The sequence below is a fragment of the Cydia pomonella genome, chromosome 20, assembly GCF_033807575.1.
Source record: "Cydia pomonella isolate Wapato2018A chromosome 20, ilCydPomo1, whole genome shotgun sequence".
In the NCBI taxonomy this organism is placed as follows: domain Eukaryota; kingdom Metazoa; phylum Arthropoda; class Insecta; order Lepidoptera; family Tortricidae; genus Cydia; species Cydia pomonella.
In genome coordinates, this window is record NC_084722.1 from 14202135 (window position 1) to 14229816 (window position 27682).

The window sequence follows — 27682 nt, forward strand, 5'->3', positions numbered from 1 at the left end:
GTATTTAAGAGCAAGTTCGGCCTGGCCAGCCACATTAGGGCTCACGCTAGACAACGTCCATAATGTGTTTATTTGGGGTCGCCGTCATCGAAAACGATGTGGAGGACTATATTCGTTTCCAAATTTATGAGTAGAATTTATATGCCTAGTAGAGGAGATATATTGAAGGGAGCCACAAGAAATCGAGCACTCGAAATTCAAAAATCGGCTCCCTGGTTCACACTATGAACTGGGACTCCCTTTGGTCGCATAACAACTTTTGTCATATTTTTAATTGTTATAACACTTTATGTATAAAGTTGTAAGTCATAAAAATCCTTAGTTAGAATTATTCCTGATCATAACTGAGTTTTTGTCATAAATGAGTTATGTCATAATTTTTAAGCACAAAAAAAGATATGACAACTGCTATCATATGCTGTCATCAAATATTATGGCTAAAAATGTATGAGACAATATAATATGACTTTTCGTTTGTATGCGCAATATTGATTATAACACAAGTTGATATGCGTATCAAAGATGTATGCAACCCAATATGGACCCCTGTGAACTCCCCACGTGACGTCGCGTCGGGAAATAGAAAATAATACAATTTGATTGACTTGTCGCGTTGGGTAGCGTCGCGTTGGGTAGCGACGCGTTGGGTAGCGTCGCGTTGGGTAGCGTCGCGTCATGTGTTAATAATGTGACACCGGATTTCTAAATTGGTTTTTAACTATGTATAGAGCGAGTACAGTCTGTAATAATATGTTACACAATTAAGGCTGCAAAAATATCTGACACGATCTTATTTGTAGAACCAGAAGAGCGTGTCACATATTTCTGAGCCCTTCGAAGAGTAACATATTATTGCAGGTGACTGTACTTCATTCTTACTTATTTCTCCATGCCTAAAATTCATGAATAAACAATAAGTAGACACTGTAAGGTATTTTCTTAAGTTTAGCAGGCATTTTGAATTCCTCGGGGGAATCTTGGATCCTTAATAAAAGTAGGCTAAGTCGCGATCACTGAAGCGTGAAAAAGGCTTTACGCTTAAAACGGTCAAGTACGAGTCCGTTTAACTCGCGCACCCAGGGTTCCGTACAAACTTTCAATTATCTCATGTAATAATAAACACGAAAAGCTTTTGACTAGAAGTATACAAAGCATAATTGTGAGCAGCGCCATCTATCGGTATATCGGCTACATACTTAAGTATTTTGCGCGACCTGTGTATGTTAGTTTTTTTGGTATAATTTTTATTATGTGAATCAATTTAAAAAAAAATTGTAAACATGAAGGTGTTTTCATGTAATCTCACATAAAAGTGTAATAAACACCCACAATGGATGTTAAATTGCAAATAAAATTAGAAAATGTTTTTGTAATACAAACAGTTATCAAAATAGAGGTGTGATTATATTTTTGCTGCAATATTTATGTATGTTAATGTTATGTAAAAAAAAAGTAATAATTCGTTGGCAAACTTCGGAGATGGTATTTTATTTGTCACATTATCTTGAATTTTTTTTCTACTATGAAAAAAATACGTTGTGAAATGTTCAATTTGAGCACTTGACTTAGTAACTAGACTTTGAAAATTTACTCCCTCTTTATATTGGGCATTTGTAAAAGTTAATACAAAAAATACTTTCAATGTGTCTGGGTTAGCGCTGTTCATAACTATTCCAAGTTTAAGATCTTTTGTACCTTTTTGGTACAGAACCCTAAAAAGTTTAAGGTATGATTTTTCGACAGGCCCACACTTTTATTCTAAAGCATTGTTATGACGTTATTGAGATCTTTTGACAAAACAAAGCCTATAGATAAAACCTACTAGACAAACCAGTTTTCAAACCTTAATAAAACTGTCATTTTCATCTCAAACACGTTCTAATCAAAATAAAAATACAATTCTCACCGCAAAAATAGCAATCCAATGCAATGCACATTCACTAACACTGTCACCAACTAGATTCCATGTTCAAATGATATGGTTCGTCGGATATGTTGTGTGTTTGTCAGTCTGTGTGTAAGTACAAGTGGCAGCCAGGGAAGGTGGCGCAGTACTGGATGCTGGGCGCTGGGGTGAGGCGCTAGGGTGCCCATGGGTTTGAGACGCACTTGTATTAATCTGGAATGTGAACATGATTATGAAGAAACTCATCGAAATGTTGTTTTTACTTCTTCGCCGCTATGTTTCTGAAGTAACAGGTTTGACAACCGGTCTGGCCTAGTGGGTAGTGACCGTGCTAGGTAGCCGATGGCCCTGGGATCGAATCCCGGTAAGGGCGTTTATTTGTGTGATGAGCACAGATATTTGTTCGTGAGCCGAGCCATGGATGTTTTCAAAATATTGAAGTATTTGTATCAGGGATCGGAACCGGTTTTTTGCAAAAACATCGAAATAACCATATATTTCGGTTTATTTTATACTCAAAATGTAGGACTCAGTTGTGTTTTTAGATAACGACTTTGTATTATTAGATTGCCCGATTAGGAATGAAATAATTAACAAGAACGAAAAAATACCGTTTTCGTTCCCATACAAAAAATACCGGTTTCCGATCCCTGATTTGTATATTATTTACATCGTTCTGAGTACCAACATCACAAGCCTTCTTGAGCTTACCGTGGGACTTAGTCAATTTGTGTAAAAAAATTATCCATATACTGTTTTTTATTTATTTATTTATAAGTACCTAAAGTGTCATCAATGCCAAGCAACAAATTGCACGTAAACAAACCTGATCAAAGTCTCGACTTGATATGAAGTCATGGCGTGTGGGTAAATGTAGTGATATATCAACTCAATGGCGGCGAAAACGGCATTACAAGTAACTTATGGGCATTATTGTATTTTAAAAAGGTAAAAATTAAAAAAAATATATACGAAAAATATTTATTGTTTGTCTTTTGTCTTTCAGTTGTGATTTAGATGCTATATTAATGATAGTTGCGTCTCATACAAAATGCCGTGTTGGCAAGAGATAGGTAACTTGAAAGGAATTGCAATTGAAATTGGAGCGTTTTCACAAGTACTTTCATTTAAAATATTAGGAAAAAGCTACCTTAAATAAAAATATCAAATTTTAAATTTAAAACACAACAAACAATAAAAAGGGTTTTAAAATAATAATAAAAGAATACATGTCTGTAGAAAGTGCCCGTATTTAAATATGAAAAGAGATACCATTCTCATATTTCTGACCTAAACAATAACGGGTTTGAGTAAATGGTTTTAGCTAGTACACTACTTATCAATATAATTACATATTTACAACATTAGCAAGATTTTACCCGAAAGTCCCGAAACCTTCACAAATTCGAAAACATCCAGAGGGCACGAAACGAGCAACATTCACGGCTACTTACCTGACTTGATCTTCCGAACCAAATCGGATTAATCCGGTTTCACTGAACCTCAGTCTCACATTTTATAGAATTGGAGACACCCTACGAATCAGGGAGACCTCGCAAGGGGAGAAGGCTGAAGCGCGCCTGCGCCTAGTCAGCGTCAACACCACAGAACTAAAACAGCAGTCTTTGAATACTCCTTAATATCTATCGACTTTAAGTTAAACGGATACGGTTCAAAATTATAAACATATCTTTGCCACATCGCCTTTTCGGTTTTAAGGTATATTCGTGAGTCAGAACGTGCAAATACAACCTTATTAGAATGTATCCACATTGGCTGCGACAGGTGGATGCTGGTACCACTCCTTAACTCACAAGCTATAAGGGCTATATTGCGATGGCATGATCGGTGGTCAATGTCGTACTATTTGATTGATTAGTTCTATCAGTAATATAAGTTAATTTGAGGGCTTAACGACATTGCTGGGCATTTACGCCAGCATTTGAGAATTTGTTTATATGAGTCTTTTTATATGTCTATATGGTCCAGTATATATATTAACATTAATACGTGCCTGACTTCTATCTGTATAGATATTTTAAAATATTATCAACTCACTTCCACATCCACTTTTTTCATGCTTTTTCTGTTTCAAAGGGTTCTCTAAATCATTGCTGACAATTATTTTACCAAATGTCATTTCCCAACTAATTTTTCGCATAATTTCATTTCGCCGAATGATCAAGTAGCAACTTAACATAGTAATTCGTATTATTTGCCAACCTAACCGTTAGCAGCTGTATTTTTGGAAAACAACTTAAAAATGCACTTTTTAAAACGCAATGTTTTAAATAGTAGAATGACTTTGTATGTCTAATACGAAACATAAAAAGTTTATTTTTGTAATCTAACATCGGTCGATGCAGAAAAAGTCGGTTCTGGCTGTTAGGTCGCGGTTTACCTAACACGCTCCTCCTCACTTCGCTCGTCGTCGTACCTATCTTGTCTCTGTCAAATGACTAGACGATATCGTACTTATTATAATTTTTTTATGTACCCAAATGAAAAATGCAAATGTTGTATGTCATAATAATAATTTACTTATCAATAATTCTACCGAGTAAAACATTGTCAAAATGAAAGTTTGTCGTTAAATGACACTTGGTCATTACCTTTGCTGTTCTGAGCTATCTTCTGGCCCTGGGCTCCACGGAAGACCAGCGCTGTAGCATATATATCTGCTAGAGCATATGCTGAGTGATGACCTTTTGTGTCTCTATAGCAGCCTCAATATTTTCATTATACCATGTTACTTTAAGCAATTGGTACATACTCGTAGTTTTAAGTGTTTAGTGAATAAGATTTTCTTTTTTAAATTATGTGGTGCTTGTATGTAGATGGTTTTTGCAATAAATGGTTTTCTATTCTATTTTATTTGTTAGAAGGCTGATAACCAAGCCGAATATAATGTGTGAGACAAAAGCACATCGTCTCCGCTGGCTTGGCCACCTCGAAAGGATGGGTGAAGATCGGGCAGTCAACGGGCTAACTTGGGTTGGCCAACTGGATGCCGTGACATGATGTTTTGTGTATATATTATTGCAGATAACATAGCATACAAACGTGCCGTGTAGGTAATAAATCACAAGGCACACTCTAGATACCAACTAATGATAATTTCATGAAATAGCTGAACTTTGCGCCTCTAATATCTCGACAAACTTACACTTGCAGTTAACAAAGTCGCCTTCATCACCGATATGTATACAGTTTACTAGTTATAAAAATTTTCTGTGTGTAGCAGATAAGTTTGCGCAATTTTGTGGTTTACGAGGCAGACGTGTGGTTTCGATGAATAATTCTGTACGGAAAGAGTTTGTAGCAGGGTTGAAAAGGGGTATATATTTCAATCAATAATACGCAGTGAAGAGATCCGCTATTGCTATTACAGTACAGTTGTTATTAGATATATCGGAGCGGCCAAGGTGCTCACTAATATCTGAACATCTATTGCCAAGACAAAGGGGATTTGCTACAGCTATTGATTTTGAAAAACTAGGCCTGTGTTTCAGAATATGTACCTATTTAGAGATTTATATAGGTACATTTTTTGACCGAAGCGTTAGTGAAGGTCCACTTTTTGACTCGGGAAATTTGCTTTCGTATGTCCGGATGTTGTCCTCTACAGGTCGCAATTCTCAACTGAATCTCGTTAAATTTTGTAAGCAGGTACAATAGCTACATATAATTTTACTGTCGTTTTGTTTTTTGGAAAATGTTCAAAATGCTGGAAATTGGTATAAAGGACTTAAGTGCCATTACGATCTACGCTGTGAAAATGGCTTAACAAAGTAAGGTTTTTGTTTTTAGATGCTTTGCGATCAAACATTTTTTTTAGTGCGGGACTTGAAACTTTGTACAAGGGCATATTGTTAGAATTAAAGAAAAGTAATTTCAGCGTTTTTTTAAAAATTCATCCCCTAAAAGGGTTAAATAGTGGTTGACAGTTTGTATGGGGTTCAAAATTTAGTTTAACCTAAGAACTTGAAACTTCGTAAACAAATATTTGATTAAAAAAGAAGAAAACGGATTTCAGCGTTTTTGAAAATTCATTTTTCAAGGTGGTGAAAAAGGGGTTGAAAGTTTGTATGGAGATCAAACATTTTTGTGAGTGCGGGACTTGAATCGTTGTATCATGGTATATTATTAGAATGCAAGAAAAGTTATTTCAGCGTTTTTAATAATTCATCCCCGAAATGGGTTAAAAAGGGGTTGATAATTTTTATGAGGTTTAAAATTAAACTTAAGCTAGGAACTTGAAACTTTGTAAATTGGTACTTCATTAAAAGAGAGGAAAACAATTTTAAGCATTTTTGGAATTTCATCCCCCAAGGTAGTGAAAAAGGCGTTGAAATTTTGTATGGAGGTCAAACATTTTTTTGTGTGCGGGACTTAAAACTTTGTATATGGGCATATTATTAGAATAAAACAAAAATTATTTCAGCTTTTTTAAAAATTCTTCTCCTACAAGGATTAATTAGGGGTTGAAAGTTTGAATCCATTACAAATGCTTTAAAACTTGATAGAAAAACATAATGTAAGATTAAAAAAAGTTATTTTAACGTTCTTGAAAAAAGGGGATAGAAGTTTATATTTGGTACGAGTTTTCTTTTGAGCTAGAAACTTAAAACTTGGTAAACGGGCATTACCTCTATACTTATTCAAATAAACGAAAACTGATACATATCACCTTTTTTGAAAATTCATGCTCTAAGTTAGGGAAAAAAGGGTTGTAAGTTTGCATTGGGAACGAAATATTTTGTAAATAGTGATCTTGAAATGTCGTAAAAAGACAATCATAGGAAACAAGAAAAGTGATTTCAGCGTTTTTAGAAATTAATTCCCCAAGGGAGTTAAAATGGCGTTCATTGAAAGTTTGTATTAATCCCCTAAATTGGTGAAAAAAGGGTTTAAAGTTTGCATTTGACTGGAATAGTGGACTTGAAATCTTCTTAATGGATTGAGAGGGATTATATCGAGAACCATTTTTTTCACTTAGGGTCTTAAAACTTCGTAGGTTGTGTCAGACAAATCTCATGCGTTGTATAATTATGAAGAAGTGATTAACCGTCCCTACTGCTACTTTTTGCTGCATAATGTTCTATGCTCATATCTAGACCACCAACATACAAATATTACAAATCCACGCCAAGAAGAAGAAAGGCCCCCGCCGCGTCTGTATGTCTGTATGTTCGCGATAAATTCAAAAACGAATGAACGGATTTTCATGCGTGACTATCAATTGAGTGATTCCTGTGAAAGGTTTAGGTGTATAATTTATTAAGGTTTTGTATCCGTACGAAGCCGGGCGGGTCGTTAGTTCATATTCAACAAAAGATAAAACAGCAAAAATAAGTGGAGCGGATACTAATGCCTATCTTTTGTTTCGAAGTATAATGGAATCGTTTTTTCCACTTTTTTCCGCAATAACTGCTTTTGTGAAAATAGTAAAAACTAGTACAATGTTTCGATAAAACAAAAGGATTTCCAGAAGCTTGCCTTTACTCTGAGCACGCTTAAATGAATAGGATATAGTAAAAATAAAAAAGCTCCGATAAAATCTAACGGTGTAGCATCTAATGATTCTAATGTAAATAATGTAATGTTACCTAATGTTTGTCTTTTTGGATAATAAACACATATTATAAATTGCATATTAATTAAGTTATGTACAGTTTATTGGTTTTTATTTTACCCTATTTCCTAATGGAAGAGCGTGGTCCCGACACAAGTATTGTTATAAAAAAAAAGTATTAGGTTCAGAAAACGGATTTAAAAAAGTCATAGTGCTTTTTTGGGCCACAATACGGCTGCCATAAATGTAATTAGCAATCTTGAGGCCTTTCTCTAGGGACTTCAGCGATGCGCATCCTGTGAGTTTCGCTCGATAGAAAAAAGTCAACAACATACATAGGTCTAAAATTCACTTTCAAACTTTATAATATATTTTGAAGAGAATAGAAATGAAAATTATTTCTAAAAATGAGCAACATTATGCTTGAGGGAAACAGCGATTACTTTTTTGTTTTTAAAACACAAAATTACCTAAATTAAAATACAAGAGATCTGCGCTCCCGGGCACGCATTTCCGTCTCGCTCACGCTTATGCTCAGTGAGAGTGAGAGAAGAAGACAAACTTATTGTACCTTAACCTAAAGAATTACGAATAATGTAAAAAAAAATCAGGCCACAGATAATTAAATACGGCCCAAAAAATAGAGGATAATTCTTATTGAAACTTTATCCAGAAGTAAGAACTTGGACAGATACAAACTCCCTTCCAAATGTTTTAAAGAGTACTAGACTAGACCCACACACACGCCCCCGCACCCTAAAGGTTAATGAAAGCAATATCGATGACCCTCCTTAACGCCTGATCGATTATTTAGAGCAAATTTCACTAACGCGTTTAGTCAGGCGCTTACGAATGAAGAGCGCGTCACTTCACTGGTTTAAAATAGAGACTATGGGTGGGATTCTATTGCTTGCCGTGCACAGGTGTGTTGAAGGCTTTATAATCATTATAAGTGAGGGCTTTTATTAAGCGTGGAAGGAGGTTACGTTAAAATTGTTTTTGTGTTTAGCGGTCTTTGTGCATAAAACCTACATAAAAATGGTTGTCTGTAAAGTCGGTTTACAGAAGATAGTAATTTTGCGTGATAACGTCATAAGAAAACATTGATGAAAAATTGCATAAGTACTTTTATTTATGAATTGAATTATTATCACTGAATTATCATTATTTTGTACAATACAAAGAACTTGGAGAACTGTCCACATCGTGGCCGTGACGTTACCATGGAGATCTGTCCACAACGTGACACTTTTTCGTGCATGCTACCGTTCATCAATTTATAACACGTTACCACGTCAAAAAAATCATGTCATGCCCGGACGGACAGCTACGGAACCTTACACCTAAGCACAAATTGTCCGATCCAATATTGAATGTGAGATACGACTACAAAAAAGCAAAAAATGCCTTTTTATATAGTATTTTATTACATTTAATTATTGTTTGTTGTTCAAAAGAAAGCATTAATGCCAAAATAAGAGGACTTGATGGTATAGGGATTCTAGCAGTTGTTTTTCGCCAAAGATTATATCGCCTAGAAAAAAAAGATCATCCGGTTACGTTACCGGATGATCATTATGATCATTATGATCATCCGGTAATAGATCAGACAAATGTCAAAATGCTCTCAGGCTTGCAGTACCTAATCGTGTGCTATTAATTGCATTTAAAGCATGACAAGTAATTATTTTAATAACAGCTTATTATTTTTTATGAAACTCATCCAATCTTTGCTAAAGTGGCGAGATAAAATAGTACTTGTCATGCTTTCAATGCAATTCTGATGAAAATAAAGATAGACGATCACATTCCAACGTAAAAAAATTATTGGTATCCCAAAATAATCGAATCATCGTGACATAGCACGATATAATGAATGGGTGTGTAATGTTTTTAATAATAACAATTTGCGAAATTTCATTTTTCATAATTTGAATTGCATAATTTTGATATGTAGAAATTATGATTTGGTATAAAAACAAATACAATAAAAACGAATTGCATAATTTCGAAAGTAATTATAGTTTAGTAGCATAGTAATGTATTTGCATAACAGGCAACCAGTATAATGTTCACTCTGTATACTATTTTATACTCAGAACGTTTTTTATTCATGAAAACCAACAGCATAATATTGAAGGTGCGGTTTCACAATCAAACCACGGCAAATCGTTCATAAACTTTATTTATTTGATTGAGTTTGCTGAAAGTTTAACCACACTGAATTACTAATTAATAAAAAAAAACTTAAACATTATATTTGCATGGAACATAATCGATTTTTCTAAGCGTCAAACTGACCTACATCCGTACTTTACGTCTGTCGACATATATCATTTTACCGCAAAGCAGCGGCCAGTGTGAGTTGGAACCTCTGTGGTTCCTAAGGGATTCAGATAAACTTCATATAAACGCCTAGTGAAAATGAACAAGCAAAAATACAATTTCCGAGACATATGGTTCTGCCCATATGGTCGCAGTTCCACCTAACACTCCTCCTCGCTTCGCTCGTCGTCGTACCTAACGGCGACCAGCTTTGGAGTTGAAAAAGTAGATTGTTGTATAATTTTATAGTTTGATTGATACCAAGTATAGTTTAACGACCGGTTTGGCCTAGTGGGTAGTGACCCTGCCTACGAAGCTGATGGTCCCGGGTTCAAATCCTGGTAAGGGCATGTATTCGTGTGATGAGCATGGATATTTGTTCCTGAGTCATGGGTGTTTTCTATGTATTTATGTATTTATAAATATTTATATATTATATATATCGTTGTCTAAGTACCCTCAACACAAGTCTTATTGAGCTTACTGTGGGACTTAGTCAATTTGTGTAATAATGTCTTATAATATTTATTTATATCATAGAACACTATGTCACCATTCGTTAAAATTTAGTACTATATTTTAATTATTATACGAAATGTATGTTATAACAAGTAAAATTATTCCTAAGGATTGTTATGAAGAATGTTTTTATGATTATAGAGCATTCTGTCATTAAATTAGTATGACTAACAACTTTATATGTTTTGTTTTTATACATAATTTTTATTATGAGTTTCAATAGTAGTTAAATGAAATTATGCTAAAAGTTTGTATTAAAATTGAACGGCACCCATAATGAATTGGTACAAACTCTTATTTTTCTTTAATGATATAGGAGCCAAACGAGCAGACAGATCACCTGATGGTAAGCGATTACCGCCGCCCATGGACACCCGCGAAACCAGAGGCGTGCGTTGTTGGCATTTAATGTGGGAGTACCCTATTTTCTTGACGGTTTGAAGGTCGTATCCGTCCGGAAGTACCGCATATCTACCTGGTACCTTGTTTTCTCGCCGGCACCTTGTATAATTATTTAATTAGTAACGCCTAATCATTATGATTTTTATTGTAGAATATTGTTTAGGACTTAAACTAATTTCAGTACCTATTTACTGATATACCTAGGAATATAATCAGATCACACTGTTGTGAATTTGTATAAATCCTGTACAAAAGCGGGCGAAGCAGCGGAAAGCGCCGAAGCTTTGAAACGTAATGAATTGGACCCGGGTATGTCCTTAAACTACGTCCAAAAGAGAGGTATGGGCAATGTGAATGTCATCTCGCCTTGTGTGGTAGGGCACAGCACAGCAGATGTCATTCCAGATCTAGAGCAGAGCCCAACTGGGGAAGTACCTCCACCTTACAGAAAACCGCAGCCAAATAACACTTGACCCTACTCATAGTGTTGTGTTCCTGCCGGTGAGTAAGGTTGCCAGAGCTCAACGAGGGGGGTGGGGTTAGGGTCGGCAACGCGCATGTAACTCCTCTGGAGTTACATGCGCTGGAGGCTACGGAGGCTGCTTACCATCAGTCGGGCCGTATGCTTGTTTGCCACCGACGTAGTATATAAAAAAAAATCCTGTACAAAAGCGGGTGAAGCAGGGGAAAGCGCCGAAACTTTGAAACGTAATAAATATAAGAGCATTGGCAGTAGAGAGTACCATTTGTCGTAGAAACTCTAGGTCCAAGGGGTCCCAGCACGCACAATTTTTTTGCAGAGATCGCGAAACGTCTGGTTGGCGTAACTGGTGACCGAAGAGCTGGCGGTATCCTCGCACAACGTATCAGTATTGCGATACAACGAGGAAATGCCGTCAGCACCCTTGGTACAATGCCTCAAGGGCCAGTTTTAGAACTTTTAGATTTAAGATGTAATCCTCGGTATCATTATGTACATTGTTATAATATAAATTATAAGTATTTTCTGTGGTTATTTGATAAGCAAATGTTCAACTCATCATGATTTTTATTATATGAAATCCTTTTTAAAACTTTTTATTCCTGAAACTAAAAGCTTTTTGTTTTTACCAGCTTTTATTTAACTTGGCCTGTTTCTTTTTTTTTGCATTAGAAAGAAGGTAAGCGATTTTGACGTGTATTTTTATTGAAAACACTTTTGAAAAATAAGTCAACAAATATACAGACATTTTGAAAAATAAGGCACAAGAAATAACGCAACCTAATTGTTGTTGTTGTTGTAGGGTTTTACACGTTTTACAATTGTTTCGATGAGTATTAATTAGTGCGTGGTAAGAAAAGTACAGTAATCGACAATAACTTGTTGCTAAAATTATTATAAGTACAATAATTTAAAGTTATTAAACAATTGGACGTCAACAGTGCTTCAATCTTGATAAAAAGATAATCGAGTCATAGATCACTATTTTAATAGTCATGAATCATCATTATTTTTATTTTTATTGATTTATCTATTTAAGTAGCTAACTTTGTAAACAAGTTAATATTGAACGTATGGATGCTGTCAACTGACGATAAACAATCCTTAACACCAAGACATAAGGTACACAGATGGTCATTAAAAATGTAGCTGTTGGTATTAGTTATGAGAATTGACAAGTCATAATAATTTGTTCAAATCATGTTCAAATAAGTCATGATGACACAACATTTTATGAATTCGGAACGAGTTAAATCACAAACCTTTTTATTATAGAGGCAAATATTACTCGTAATTATGAATGGACGCATATTATTTGACATTTTACAAAATTTTTGATGATGGGAAATATTGCAAGGTAACTGACCTTGTCCCAGTCCCAATAAACCTTAGTGCACATCCTCGGTCTGAAGGTCAGGATGCGTAGCCAACGTGCTAATCGTTAACGCTCCGTAGCGAACGAAACCCAACAGTCACTGTCGCACTAATGTCGAAGAGTGACAGATATGACTACGCTACGCTACGTGAAAACGTGGTAGCACTACTCTAGCCACCCCAAGCCGCCAATGTTACAATCGTTAACGCTCCGTAGCGTAGCGTAGTCACCTCTCTATCACTCTTCCATATTAGTGCGACTGTGACAGTTGCGTTTCGTTCGCCCCGGAGCGTGAACGAATTTATTCGATATTGTGACGTGACGAACGCGTTTGCGTTAAGTGTCATTTAGTATGGGATGCGGAACGTTTTGGAAACTCAAATCCCATACAAAATGAGACTTAACGCAAACGCGTACGTCATGTTACGCCATCGAATAAATTTACACTAGGGGTACAGGTTGCTAAATTCTAACTGCATCCCTTACTGTGCATGGAGTCCCTATTAGGTGTTTCCTTCTGTATACTTCTACCTGTTTACAGTCTAGGAGTATATGTTTCGCTACTAGACTGTTAGTAATAATAGTACTAATAGTTATAACTATCTGTGTACCTATTTTTAGGGCTCCGTAGCCAAATGGCAAAAAACGGAACCTTTATAGATTCGTCATGTCCGTCTGTCTGTCCGATTATTTTTATTTCGACTATGAGGAAAGTCAGACACAAGAAATGTAGGTTAATGATAATGACTGCAATTTGCGCCATTTATATTTTGATCGGTAAAATCTAAAACCATAGACAATCCGATCTTAAATTGGAATGTCTCTGAAAGTAACGTAAATGCGCCTTAAAAAAGTGAAACTGAATGAATGAATGTAATGTAATTTTTTTTTAAATAATCGTCATTCATATTGATTTATTTATTATTTTAACAAATATTCGTATTCGTATTTATTTCATACATTTAAATATTTAATACAAGTAGTACATATATTTTTTTAATAATGCAATGCAATTGACATTGAATTTCAATAATAATTGGTCTGAAAATAGGGAAGCTAATATGCAGAGGCCGGAGTTATCGTGGCATTTTTGAGCTGCCATAGGGACTTCTCATTTATCGACTTCCAAAATATATTATAGCCGATCAAACAAGTTACAGGGGACAAAAGAGCTGGCAGCTTCCTCGCTCAACGAATAAGCGTTGCGATTCAGCGAGGAAATGCTGCCAATATCTTTGGCACTATGCCCCAGGGGCCCTCTTTAGATAAAGATTTTTAGTTTTTAATTAGTTTAAGTTTCTATTGTACCTACTTTTATTCACATTTTATTATCGTTATTGCTAAATTGTGTTATTTAAATAAAATAAAAAAAAGTCAACAAGTTTGTCAGTAGAAAAAAACGCGAATTTAAAATTTTCTATGGCTCGATAACCCTTCGCGCCTACATGTTTTAAATTTGCCGCTTTTTTTCTACGGGCGGAAAAGGTTGGGCTTGGAATTCGGTACAAATGTAGAACACAACATATTCAAACGGAATAGTTAGTTGATATTTGACTGAGAAAGAAGTAATTTAACCAAATAATATGGAAAAATATGACTAGGTATCTACTTTTTTAATAAAGAAACTAATGAAACACCTTGTTAGCACTAAAACAGACTGAATATAGACTGAACTAAAGTAATTAAATGTGAAATTATAAACTTTTAAGTTTTCATTGTTTTGATTGCATATCTCCATTTCACATTTTCATGAACGATAGCTCCTTAGCGATAAGACCGCCTGCACCCTACTTCCCCTTTAATATGTAGTGTTCTACATTGAGTTTTGATTTTCTTGTATCGATATATGCATATCTGTAGTCGATAAATGAGAAGTCCCTAGGACAATACAAAAATGCCACGGAATTCCAGCCTCTGCTAATATGAGAGCTTTCAAATGAAAAGCATTTACTTTCCACCCAAGGGTGGGAAATGCAATTGATATTTCAATCAATTGATGCCTATGAAAGGTGAACTTTCTGAACAGAAGAGATGAAAAATATATTCCCTAGAAGACATATCATCGCTTCCTAATGCCACATATTATAATATAACCCAAGAAACTGTACAAACACATCGTTATTATGGTAAAAATAGCTATATCAAAACAAACTAGTTACTTGCGTAAAATCTCACATCATTGTTGTTAATATCTACTTATCAAAGTTGATACCGCGCAAGTATAAATCGCAGGCCCGCCGGCCAGTAAACATCAGTCAATCATTAGACATGTTAGTAACGGCACTAGTTGTTCTTGTGTCCGCCTTGGGACTCCTATATCTATATTTGAAGAAGAAAAATGAATACTGGAAGTCAAGAGGGCTCATTACTCCCAAACCGTTGCCGCTTCTCGGTAACTACGGAGACTTCATCCTACTGAAGAAAAACCTTCCTGACACTGTCAATAAAATTTGCAAACAGTTCCCTAAGGAGCCTATAGTCGGTGCGTACTACGGTACGGAGCCGGTCATCATCGTCAAGGATCCCGAGCTCTTGAAGCTCGTCATCACTAAGGACTTCTACTACTTCAGCAGCCGGGATCTTTCGGCACATACAGGAAGGGAACTGATGACCAAAAATGTGTTCCAAGAACATGGGGATACCTGGCGTGTCATACGGCAAAATCTCACCCCGGTTTTCACTTCAGCTAAGATGAAGAAGATGTTCTACTTAATTCAAGAACGCACGCAGGACTTTGAGAAATTCTTGGCTAGAGAAATCACTACTAAACAAACACACGAAGTCAGGAGCTTCATGGGGAAATATACCATGGATTGCATTGGATCATGTATCTTTGGTCTTGAAACTAAGGTCATGCAAGAAAAGAGCGACAATCCTTTCGTGGTTATCAGTGAGAAAATTTTCGATTTCCGCACCCACAAGGTTTTTAAGAACATCATGAGAACTATCTGGCCAAACATTTTCTATGGATTAGGAATGAGTGCCTTCAATCAAGATATTGGCGACTTCTTCAACAAGCTAATCGGAGGGGTTTTCTCTGATCGTAACTATACTCCAAGTTCACGGCACGACTTCATCGATTTCATCCTTGGATTCAAGAAAAATAAGTACATTACAGGAGATGATATAAAGAGTCTGAAGAATGGAAGCGATGCAAGAGAGAAAGTGAAGTTAGAAGTGGATGATGAGTTGTTAGTGGCCCGACACGATAACGATGATATTCTTTGCAGCTGGATTCGAGACATCAGCAGCGACTATGAGCTTTGCCTTGTTTGAGATGTCCAAAAACCCTGGAGTTCTGAAGCGTGTATTAGATGAAGTGGACGAGTATTTGGTGAAGACAGAAGGAAAGGTCACGTATGAATGTGTCTCCGATTTACCTTATTTGGAAGCTTGCTTGGACGAAGCTCTTCGCATATACCCGGTACTAGGAGTCCTGACTCGCGAGGTGGTGGAGGACTATCACATGCCATCAGGTCTGCTGCTGGAAAAGGCCACACGCGTACACATACCGGTGCAGTACCTGCACATGCACCCGGACTACTTCCCGGATCCTGAGGAGTTCCAACCCGAGAGGTTTTTGGGAGTCAACAAGGATGACATCAAGCCTTACACATACTACCCGTTCGGAGATGGACCTAGGATTTGCATAGGTGAGTACAAGCTAAAGTTAAATGTAGTATTTTATCCGTGCATCATTTAATATTTTGATTGCTCTTTTACTTTTTCTTTTTTCTAATGCAAAATTTTGTTCGGGAGGTGACATAGTTTATTGAGTAACATTGATTAATCCGTCGAGTGTGATTTGTGTAACTGGTTTTTAATTAATCCGACCGAATATGTATAGAACATAAAGTTCGTTTACGACACTATTTAGCAAAGGCCATGGTTTACATATCTATCAATTAATATCTTTGTTTGACTACCATCTTCTATTTTTTTCTCTCTCAGTTGCTTGAAGGTTAGCTGGAAGAGATCCCTTTAAGTTCGCCTTTGTACACATTCATTTTATTCTCTATTTGTTACGTACTAGATTTGTGCAATAAAGTGTTTACTACATATTGACTAAAAATTACTATGGTTGCTAAGACACTCGAAAATATAAAAACGAATGTGTCGCTATTTTGGCATTTTTGATCCATAGTTCTCCCCTTGTACATTAAACTCAATATTTCTCTTACTGAATATATAATGTTAGTTTATGCATATAATACTTACACACCATTTACTCCATACCTCTATTAAATATACTTAGGTCCTCCACACCTCTAATTTTATTTTCATTTCCCCAGGCATGCGTTTCGCGAAGATGCAGATGATGGCTGGCCTGGTCACGTTGCTCCGACACTACACCGTGGAACTGCCCCCTCACGTGCCCAGGAAGGTCGAGTTCGATCCTTTGGCCTTCACGCTGCAGTCCAAACATAAGATCGAGCTGAACTTCTTGGCAAGAAGCAAGTTTTCTAGTCAATAGTCATTAATCAACTCCTATAAATTGGATGCATTTGTTTGAAATATCCGTTGCAAGCTTAATTCTCTATACAAACATAGTTACGCTCTCATTTTTAAACGACCAGCTAGTTTGCTCTGAAATTGTCTACTTACTATCTATGCCTGTAATTAGTTTGTGTAACTTCCGTTACCATAGTTTTTTTATACTTATTTATTTTCTTTTGCACATTTTGCAAAAAAGGAAAACTTATAAACCTAGTTTTTCATCGTGTCTATAACATAGGTACTAAATAAAAAATCATAGAGAATGGAAAATGTTTAGAAGTAGAAAAACGTTCGCTATATTTCCCTTTTAAAATAGTATAAGCTGCTATAAACATTATCTAGTCCATTTAATGTATGTAAGTAGATATAATAAAATCTTGTTATCGTAATATGTATTATAATGCTATATGAGTCTAAAGTAAATAATTAGATAATGTAATAGACTATGACCAGGATAATTGTATATAAAATGACTCATATCATATACAGGGTATTTAGGGGCCTGCAATAATTTACGGGGTGGATATATGGGTCATACTGAGCAACTTTTACTATCGGACCAAACCCGAAATCGCGTAAAAAAATTGTCTGTTTCATACTTGACTGTGTGACAGTCTGACCCTGACATTTTCTATGGAAGAGTAATTTTTTTTTCGTAATGTCGGGGTTGGTCCTATGGAGTGTGGAATTAAGAGGAGTGACATCTCTTATGGTAGAACTGTTGCAAAAATGTCCAGCTGTCAGCTATAAATAATAGTTCCAAATCTCTCCAGAGTAGCTAAGAACCTAGGCGCTATTGACGGAGTGAAGTGCGCTATCTATGATTTGATTTTTTTGTTCAAGTATTCTAGGTATTGTAGCGCCTCTTATTTAAGGTTTTTTGATGACACTCTTTGGTACATGGACATTTATTTCCTTACCTCCACCTTCCGTAGTTGGTCCCATAGTAAAAGATGCTCAATATGACCTATATATTCAGCCCGTAAATAACTGCAGGTAACGAAATAAACATGCTGTATAAATAAACTTAGCATAATATTATTCGTATTTAGAGTATTTATGTGTAAGTCTAGGAACAGTCAGCCAGTTTAAATTTAAGTCTGACCTCGTAACTTGTGAAATTAAATATTGTGAAAAGTAAACCCTGTACGGTTACCATCAGCTTGGCTCTGACATATTCGCTAACGTGTGCGTAACTTACTTTCTGTGCATCTCGCTCGTACTCGCATATTAGTGCGAGCGAGACCTACAGAAAATAAGTTACGCAGACGTTAACGAATATGTTTGTCACTTTTTTACATTGCAGTACAATGTAAAAAACTGTAGCTGTACCACGAGTTGACACTAGACGTTTATGTTAGTGACTGCGTAAACTCGATCGCAGTCTATTTAGCGAAATTTTTTTTTTTGTGCGAGCGCGCACTGATGTATGGGTGCGATAAAGAGGGAATGCGCTCGAGTTCACGCCGTGCTGGTGTAGAAGGTAATGTTTTTTATTCGTTTATATTATGCATTATTGTAAAATTAAAGTATAAGTTAAAAATACAGACTGTGATGAAGGTTTTTAAGGAATTACTTTTAATAAAATATTATTTAATGAAAAAAAAAATTAATATACATACCTACTAATCTCAACTTTCACGCTTCTTGAATTTTCTCATTTTTACGGCGATCATAATGAAAATTGATCTATGAGGATCTGAAATAGTTGAAATTCACATCGCATCGAAAATTAAATAGCTAGATGTCTATGAATCTATTCTATATAGTTTTTCATCACACTTGCTCTTAAACGGTGTTATAATAGTATGCCAGCGTAATGAGATGTAATGAAATGAGCTAGTACGTTATGGCCACGGGCACAAGAGATTTTTTTCAATTTCATTATGCCTGACCTGACTGACTTGAAAAAAAAAACATTATATTGGGTATAATTTTTTTTTTCAAGTCAGTATAAATGAGTTTTACTTTTAGATTTTTTTGTGTAATATTTAATTTGAATTTTTACACAATTTTCAATTCTTCCCGTAGTGCGCATACTATTGTTCTGCTCGACGGAGGCGGGAAGCGGCAACTTCGTTTAGCGCAGCGGGAGCAAAGTTGACGCTTTCCGCACGGAGGGCAGAAAAACATTATGTGTAACTCCGGGGGTAAAAATATTGCAAATTCGGTATATTTTCTTATGAACGTATACCATTATTTATTTATTTTGCTATTTAAACCTTATTGCACAAAAGAAAATAAAAGGCACATAATTATATTTAAAAAAATGTAAGCGCGAAGGTTTGTCCCTCCAAAAATTTAATTCAGTGGCTTTTTCTACTGACAAAGTGGGATTTCCGGACTATGTAGAGTCAGACCAAGATAAGTGTGCAGCGATTTTGATAGCTCCGCCTGTGCAAATTATAAATAAATATTATAGGACATTATTACACAAATTGACTAAAGTCCCACAGTATGCTCAATAAGGCTTGTGTTGTGGGTACATAGACAACGATATATACATATAAATATTAATAAAACTTAAATACATTAAAAAAAAATTAAAATTTAATCTGTTTATTTCATATCAAAAAAACATGCATTTTTCTAACTTAACTACTAATCTTAAATTAAAAAGATTTTTTGAGTTAAGGAGTCTAGGCGTGTAGAATTAATTATACAGTACACTTCATCTTTGTATAAATTTTCATTATTTTCGCATTTTAAGCATGTGTTTCTTTATCATAGATCTAACTTGCCCACATGTTCGACCTTCTATATTAGAAAACACCCATGGCTCAGGAACAAACATCATCACCCGAATAAATGCCCTTACCAAAATTTGAACCCGGGACCATCGGCTTCATAGGCAGGCTCACTACCTACTAGGCCAGACGGTCGTCAGAAGTGTTAAGTAAACGTCATAATTTCAAGGAACTTTGACGTTAAAAATAATACTTGCACTGTTTCTCGAACACTTGCTCGGTCTGACTTTATAAATAAGAATAAGAAACCATTTATTGCCACATAAAATACAATGTTTAACTTAAAAAAATAGGCAAGCGCGGCAAGAGGAACGGACTCAGCATACGCTGCGTCAGCCATTTTATTACAAATTGACTGCGCAGCGCTGATTTTCAGTCCGTCCCCTTCACTGAACCACATTGACATGGAGTGTGGAATTAAGAGGAGTGACATCTCTTATGGTAGAACTGTTGCAAAAGTGTCCAGCTGTCAGCTATAAATAATAGTTCCAAAACTCCCCCGAGTAGCGCTACTAGGCGCTATTGACGGAGTGAAGTGCGCTGTCTATGATTTGATTTTTTTGTTCAAGTATTCTAGGTATTGTAGCGCCACCTATTTAAGGCTTTTTGATGACACTTTTTGGTACATGGAGATTTATTTCCTTACCTCCACCTTCCGTACACATTGATATGACATGCGGATTAATGGATTTTTTTTTTATTACCAGAGGTAGCTTGTGTATACAATTATAGTACAAAAAAAAATATGCTACGTAAATGTCCATGCTCAATGTGGTGTAATTTAAGCATTCCGTTTTAAAAAACCGGCCAAGTGCGAGTCGGACTCGCGCCCGAAGAGTTCCATGTCATTATTTATTACAGACAGACGGACATGACGAATCTATAAGGGTTCCGTTTTTGCCATTTGGCTACGGAACCCTAAAAACGGCAAAGAATCACGTTTGTTGTATGGGAGCTCTCATAAATATTTATTTTATTCTATTGTTTAGTATTTGTTGTTATAGCGGCAACAGAAATATATCATCTGTGAAAATTTCAACTGTCTATCACTGTTTATGAGACAGCCTGGTGACAGACGGACGGACGGACAGCGGAGTCTCAGTAATAGGGTCCCGTTTTACCCTTTGGGTGCGGAACCCTAAAAAGCGTAACTTCGATGGTGGTTTTTTGGCGACGGTTTCATGAGACTCTTAAGAAGTGTTTTATTTTCTATTTTAGCCTGACCAGTAATATCTGATCACGCGCCATATTGCGGAATTTCATTGGAACTATTTTTTTCATACTAAACTGTCACCCTATGAGAATAACAGCGCCCTCTTGACAATTATCATATATTTCTGGTCAGGCTTTAAGTGTCATAAATGCTTCTCATTGTAGCATCGTCGTCTCACACCGGAAACGGATGTCTTTGACGGGAACTCCTGTACATCCGGCGCAGGTCTATAGTTCTATTATACCTTCAACCTACATATCTTATATAAGTTTGTTGAGGCGTTTAGTTAAAGCGCATATACTCAAATTCAAAATTCAAAATTCAAAAATTTATTCTGCAAGTAGGCCTCAAGGGCTCTTTTACAAGTCAATACAACATTTATAGTAACATCATATAGTGACATGAAAAATACATAACAACATTTTATAAATACAACAGCCAATACCTGGGTAAACATTACATTATAATAATCTTAAAATAAATAATTACTACAATACAAGTAATACAATACAATTACTATACTGTCGCCATCAGATACATCGGAGCGCAATCTGAGCAAAGACTAATTACCAAGACGTTAAAGTGTACGTTCAGATATTTTTGACTACCTGGGCCCGTCTGCTATACAGGATGTTTATTAAGTCACCTGCAATCATTTACGGGGTGAATATATAGGTCATACTGAGCAACTGTGGGACCGACCCCCGAAATAGCGAAAAAAAGTTGGCCGTTTCATACATTTTGGCCGTCTGACCTTGACATTTTCTATGGGAGAGTAAATTTTTTTGCGGTCTCGGGGTTGGTCCCATAGTAAAAGTTGCTCAGTATGACCATATTGAGCTCGTAAATTATTGCAGGTGACCAAATAAACGTTCTGTATTATATCTGATTGCGACTGTACAAGATTTTAATATGAAGAGCAAGATAGATGAATAGTTCGAATGATACAAATGATACAATGTATTTTAAGTAAGTATTGTAGCCGACATGTTGGAAGCGTTGTTGTTGAGCTGTGCCATAGATGTATGAGCAAACGTGACCGACATGATTTTGAGTCTTCACACGATTTTCTACCGCATAGTTTAGAAAAAATAAAATAAAATTATCATACATTTTTTAATTAGGTATATATCGTGAGGAAACCGGACTAATCCCAACAAGGCCTAGTTTTACCCTCTGGGTTGGAAGGTCAGATGGCAGTAGCTTCCGTAAAAACTAGTGCCTACGCCAAATCATGGGATTAGTTGTCAAGCGGAACCCAGGTTCCCATGAACCGTGGCAATAAGAAGGGAAGAAGAAGGTATTAATAAAAATATAGTTACTGGTAGTAAATTATGTACCTGTGATGATCGATTACAGAAATTGATTGATTTATTGTAGTTAGGTACCTACCGATCGTATATTAAGAACATGTTTTAGGTATCTTTATTTTTTCTAAGTAGGTTTAGTTTTAGTAGTTTTATTTTATAAGTAGTCATAATTTAATTTTATTCAATAATTATTTTTATATGTATTAATACATATTTTTAAACATATTTAACTTATTTATTAATTGCATAAGAAGTTTAATTATAATAAACACAAATGGGTGGAAAAACAATTAAAAACTTAAATTAAAAACTTATAAATTAAAAATTTGTTCCAGATCGAGACCGCTTGGCAGGGTGCCCAGAAGGCTGGCTGCATTGCCCCTCTGGATAGCAATGCTTATCCGCTGGGCGAAGTACAGGCCAGCCCTCTGGTCACCCGAAGCCTCTATAAGGCGTTTTGTTAACTCCTTATAGAGGCGGCGCGCGCTAGGCCCCCACGGCCCTAGGGTTTCAACCCCAAACGCCGCAAATATGTAACTACTGCCGAGGTTGACATACTTGCGACGAGAAAAAAACGACATAGAAGTTTATAATTGAGATGAATAAAAAAATATTTACAGTAAGTAGGTACTCCAAAATCTTAGGTAGCTTTTTATTTTTTTACAATGATACGAATGCAATAATATATTAAATTTTAATGCAATATCATTATATTATATGAGCTACTTTTTTGTTATATTTTACATTCTAATATATTTGACATCTCTGGTGTTGCGGGCGTCCATAGGCTACGGTGACTGCTTACCATCAGGCTGGCCGTATGCTAGTTTGCCACCGACGTGGTATAAAAAAATCCTAATCTATTTTAGGCTTGACTCTGATTTCCTCATAGCAAGAAGTCCCTTCAGCTCGATTTGTGCAGGACTTCCACTACCTATATCGTTTTCGAGTAACCAATAATCTTTGAAAAAAAAAACAACGGGTTAACCGAAGGTTGGGATAGAGTCGATTATCTATCATTGGCCAGAAACCTTGGTTCTCGGTACGAAGTTCAGCTCGACATTCTGTTTGAACTTCAGTATGAAGGATAAAGGGTCGAACTCGACCTTCCTGGGCACGTGTGGGGGCAGTTCCACGGTGTAGTGTCGGAGCAACGTGACCAGGCCAGCCATCATCTGCATCCTCGCGAAACGCATGCCTGGGAAAACGATAAACTAAATTAGCGAGTTGTATATCACCTATCTATCCAAAACTATAGGACTATAGTTTGTGTAACAGTGTAACACGGGGTACGAAAAATGTGCCTATACTCGAGTCATAAAAACGCGCATCGTATTTCTATTTACTAATGTGAACAATTTTGTCCTTACCTCCCTTATTGCATAACGTGTTGATACTTATTTTCTCAATAACATTGAGATTTGTTGTCTAAATATAAATAATAGCCGTAGTTAATAGGAAATTAATTGCATTACTTAATAACAAAACTAAACTAAAAATAAACTAAATAAACTATTACTAAAATTAACTATGAACTAAAAAAAATATTATAATAAAAATTAAACTCACCTATCTTTGGTCTCCTAGATCTGACCCCTGCGGAAGCCCATAATGCTGGCCACATTCCCACGCTGAATAGCTATGGCTATTCTGTGGCCTAGGAATGAGCCAGCCCTAGGGTCACCCGTAGTTTCAATCAGCCTTTTTTTAAGTCTCTGGAAAAGTTTATGGGCGTCACGACTCCACGGCCCCAGGGTCTCTACCGCGAACGCCGCAAATATGTGGTTGTTTGTAAGACCAGCATATTTGCGGCGCTTTAGGGTTTCGGCTGCTGCCGCTGCTCCACCAGCTCTCGCAGACGTGGCGGCTAGATGGGACGGCGTTAAGGTATATACACATGTTGCATCCCAGATAAGAGGCCGTCCCATTTGCCAGGGGATTCCAGGAGAATCATTCCATCGGGCCTCTTACTGTCGTAGTTTATATGAATTTTATGTATTAGTCGATATAAGTAACCTATCGATTAAATTATCAGAGGAGTTGTAAACTCACCTAAGCACATCCTAGGTCCATCCCCGAATGGGTAGTACGTGTAAGGCTTGATGTTATTCTTGTTTTCTCCTAAAAACCGCTCGGGTCGAAACTTCTCAGGCTCCGGGAAGTAGTCTGGGTGCATGTGCAGGTACTGCACCGGTATGTGCACGCGCATTGACTTCTCCAGCAGCAAACCTGATGGCAGACGATAGTCCTCCACCACCTCGCGGGTCAGGACTCCTAGTACCGGGTATAGGCGAAGAGTTTCGTTCACACAAGCTTCCAAGTAAGGTAAATCACTGATACATTCATACGTGACCCTCCCTCCCGTTTTCGCCAAATACTCGTCCACTTCGTCTTGAACTCGCTTCAGGGCCTCAGGGTGTTTGGAAAGCTCGTACAAAGTGCCACTCATAGTCGCCGCAGACGTATCAAATCCAGCAATGAAGAATATCAGCGTTTGCGCCACTAACAAAGCATCATCTACTTCTAACTTCACTTTTTGCTTCCCTTCCCTTCCGTTTTTCAGACTCTTTATAACATCCCCCGTAACGTATTTTTTTTTTTGAATCCAAGGATGAAATCGATGAAGTCGTTCCTTGAACCTGGAGTATGGTTACGATCAGAGAAGACACCTCTGATAAGCTTGTTAAAGAAATCAGTAATCTCCGGATCTAAGCCTTTCATGCCTAATCCATAGAAAATGTTCGGCCAGATAGTTCTCAGTATATCCTTAAAAACCTTGTGGGCGCGGAAGTCAAAAATGTTATCGCTGATGGTAACGAAAATATTATCGTTTGGCTCTTTCATGACTTTAGTTTCGAGCCCAAAGATGCATGAACCAAAGCAATCCATGGTATATTTCATCGTGAAGCTCCTGACGTCGTTTACTGGATTAGCAGTTATTTCTTTAGCCAAGAATTTCTCGAAGTCCTGCGTGCGATCTTGAATTAAGTAGAACATATTCTTCATCTTAGCTGAAGTGAAAATCGGGGTGAGATTTTGCCGCATGACGCGCCAGGTATCCCCATGTGCGGAGAAAACATTCTTGGTTGCCGTTTCTTTATCTGTGTGTGCGGACAGCTCTCGGCTGCTGAAGTAGTAAAAATCTTTGGTGACAACAAGTTTCAGGAGCTCTGGATCCTTGACGATGACGACTGGCTCGGTACCGTAGTACCCACCGACGATAGGCTCCTTAGGGAACTGTTTACAAATGTCAGTGACTGTGTCAAAAAGGTTTTTCTTCAGTAAGATGTAATCTTTGTAGTTACCAAGAAGTGGCAACGGCTTGGGGGTAACGACGCCTCTGGACTTCCAGTATTCATTTTTTTTCTTCAAGTATAGATAGAGGAGTCCCAAGGCGGACGCAAGGACTACGAGTGTCGTGACAAACATGCTCAATGATTGACTGATGTCGACTCGCCTGCGTTTTATACTCAGTAACCACTTTGGTAAGCATCAACAACAATGATGTGCAATTTTACAAAAAGTACCTATCATATTATGCAGTTTTTTGGGATATTATATATCATCATCTACTTAGACTTGTTGATGTTGTTTTCTGTTGACATTGTATGATATTGTTAATAACCGTAAAACCACCCAACTATGTATAGTTCAATACTGCAGCCACAAGTTCAAATCCTTTTGGTTTAGTTCATGTTTTTTTGCCTTAGAACTAGGTACAAGCATATAGTAAAAACACACCTGAGCGAAAAAATTAGTTTATTTTTGGACTATAGTTGAGAGCTTTGGACTATTAGTTAGGTGGTTTTAGGGGTAGATTGGCACCATTCATACACTACAGTCACTCTTAGAGCATATCAGATATAAGAGGCCTTTTCATCTGTGTGAGATGTTTTAATTATTATTTATTTATCATTTATTTATTTAATATTTACACAGCATTATAGTTTAAAACTAATACACTGTGAAATGACAATTCCATACTATACCTATGTACAACTATGATTGAATTAAAACACTAGATTCCCTTTTATCCATCATCTCACAAAATCTCAAGCATTTTAAGCAGCATCCTGGTAACGACACTTGTGTTCGTGGCTGTATAGCCCTATGCGAGAGGGGATCCCACGTCCACACACGCGGCAGGTGTATGCTCCCCAGGTGGGCGAGGGTCGGAGGCCTGCTCGTGGCGCCTCATGCGTTTCTCTTTTAAAGAGCACCAGCATCCAACCAGCAACCAACCATCAACCAACCATCCATCGAGCAACCAGGCATCGTCGTGTTTGGATTGACCATCATGAATAGCACGACGCCATACTGGTCGGTCTTCGGCCAGTTTTTGCCATTGGTTACATGAGATATTAAAAGCAACCATATCACGCTTGACACAATCTTTGAAAATTTGTCCACGATGGTCTGAAGCTGAGTCGTCGGTGTCGATCGGTGTCCACGAAGTTAGCCGCCAACGAAGCCGTCGCAAGTGACATGAGAGAAAGTAATGTGTTTTTGCCCTCTTAACGTAAATATATGGACCATTTTTTTTCTTTTTAGTTGGGACAAAAAACAGTAACACACAGGTTTAGACACAAAAATAGAATACAAAGAATAATAAAGAGACCAACAATATCGTCCACAGATTACTAGATTACCTACTGATAAATCTACAATATATAGCGCTAGGTAACAATATAAAGGATATAAAGCTAAAATTAACACAGCTACGGTTACAACATAGGTTTATAGATACAGTAACAAATTAATTTTCGAGTTAGCAGAAGTAGTTTTGTATAGATACAGTTTAATGAGCGAGTAACTACGAATAAAAACGGCAAGATCCACCGGGGCGACTTTTAGTAATGTTTAGTTTGAAGCAACTGAATCACAATCTTTTTATACACATTGTCAGACATCTTGAAAATGTCAATTTCATTATAATACAAATTGTAACATTTAACCAGCCTGTATAGGGGATCACGTTCCCCGGCATGGGTGCGGCAACGCGAGTCCGCAAACAGCTGGTGCTTGCGAGCAGCGCGCTGCCGAGCCCGCGTCGGTACGCGGTAGCAAATAGCCCCGGTCAGGCTGGGGCAGTCGGATTTGTTATGGCAGAGGTTATATAGAATCATCGCGTCGGTTTTGTAAGCATATTCTCAGATATTTCGTGCTGAAGTATCTAGGTACATAGTTTTAAATTCTATGGATCTATTTCTCAATGGTAAGGTAGTGGTCACGTTTTTTGTAGGTTCTTCTATAAGATTTATGGGTGGTTCAAATCTTTTTTTTTACCTGTGGAGTAGACTCGTACACCTACTACAGGGGCACATTCGTATTA

At 36.8% G+C, this 27682-nt stretch overlaps 3 protein-coding genes across 4 annotated transcripts in view; 1 reads left to right on the forward strand and 2 right to left on the reverse strand.

Annotated features, from left to right (window-relative positions):
* Window positions 1–2509, reverse strand: part of LOC133528971 (uncharacterized) — a 31118-nt gene extending 28609 nt beyond the window's left edge. The window contains exon 1 of one of the 2 annotated variants that reach the window (XM_061866508.1): window positions 1907–2507. The gene's annotated coding sequence lies outside the window, so the exon portion shown is untranslated. Of the gene's footprint in view, window positions 1–1906 lie in introns of both variants that reach the window. The other variant, XM_061866510.1, reaches the window with a different exon arrangement.
* Window positions 2510–14836: 12327 nt separating this feature from the next.
* LOC133528907 (cytochrome P450 6B2-like) lies at window positions 14837–18689 on the forward strand. The gene is given in 3 exon segments (XM_061866408.1): window positions 14837–15787; window positions 15789–16236; window positions 16876–18689. Coding segments are annotated over 3 exon segments (1566 nt in total). The 5' UTR covers window positions 14837–14851; the 3' UTR covers window positions 17058–18689.
* A 4616-nt stretch (window positions 18690–23305) lies between these two features.
* LOC133529270 (cytochrome P450 6B2-like) lies at window positions 23306–26698 on the reverse strand. The gene is given in 3 exon segments (XM_061866965.1): window positions 23306–23548; window positions 24403–24945; window positions 24948–26698. Coding segments are annotated over 3 exon segments (1557 nt in total). The 5' UTR covers window positions 25780–26698; the 3' UTR covers window positions 23306–23366.
* Between the last annotated feature and the right edge of the window lie 984 nt (window positions 26699–27682).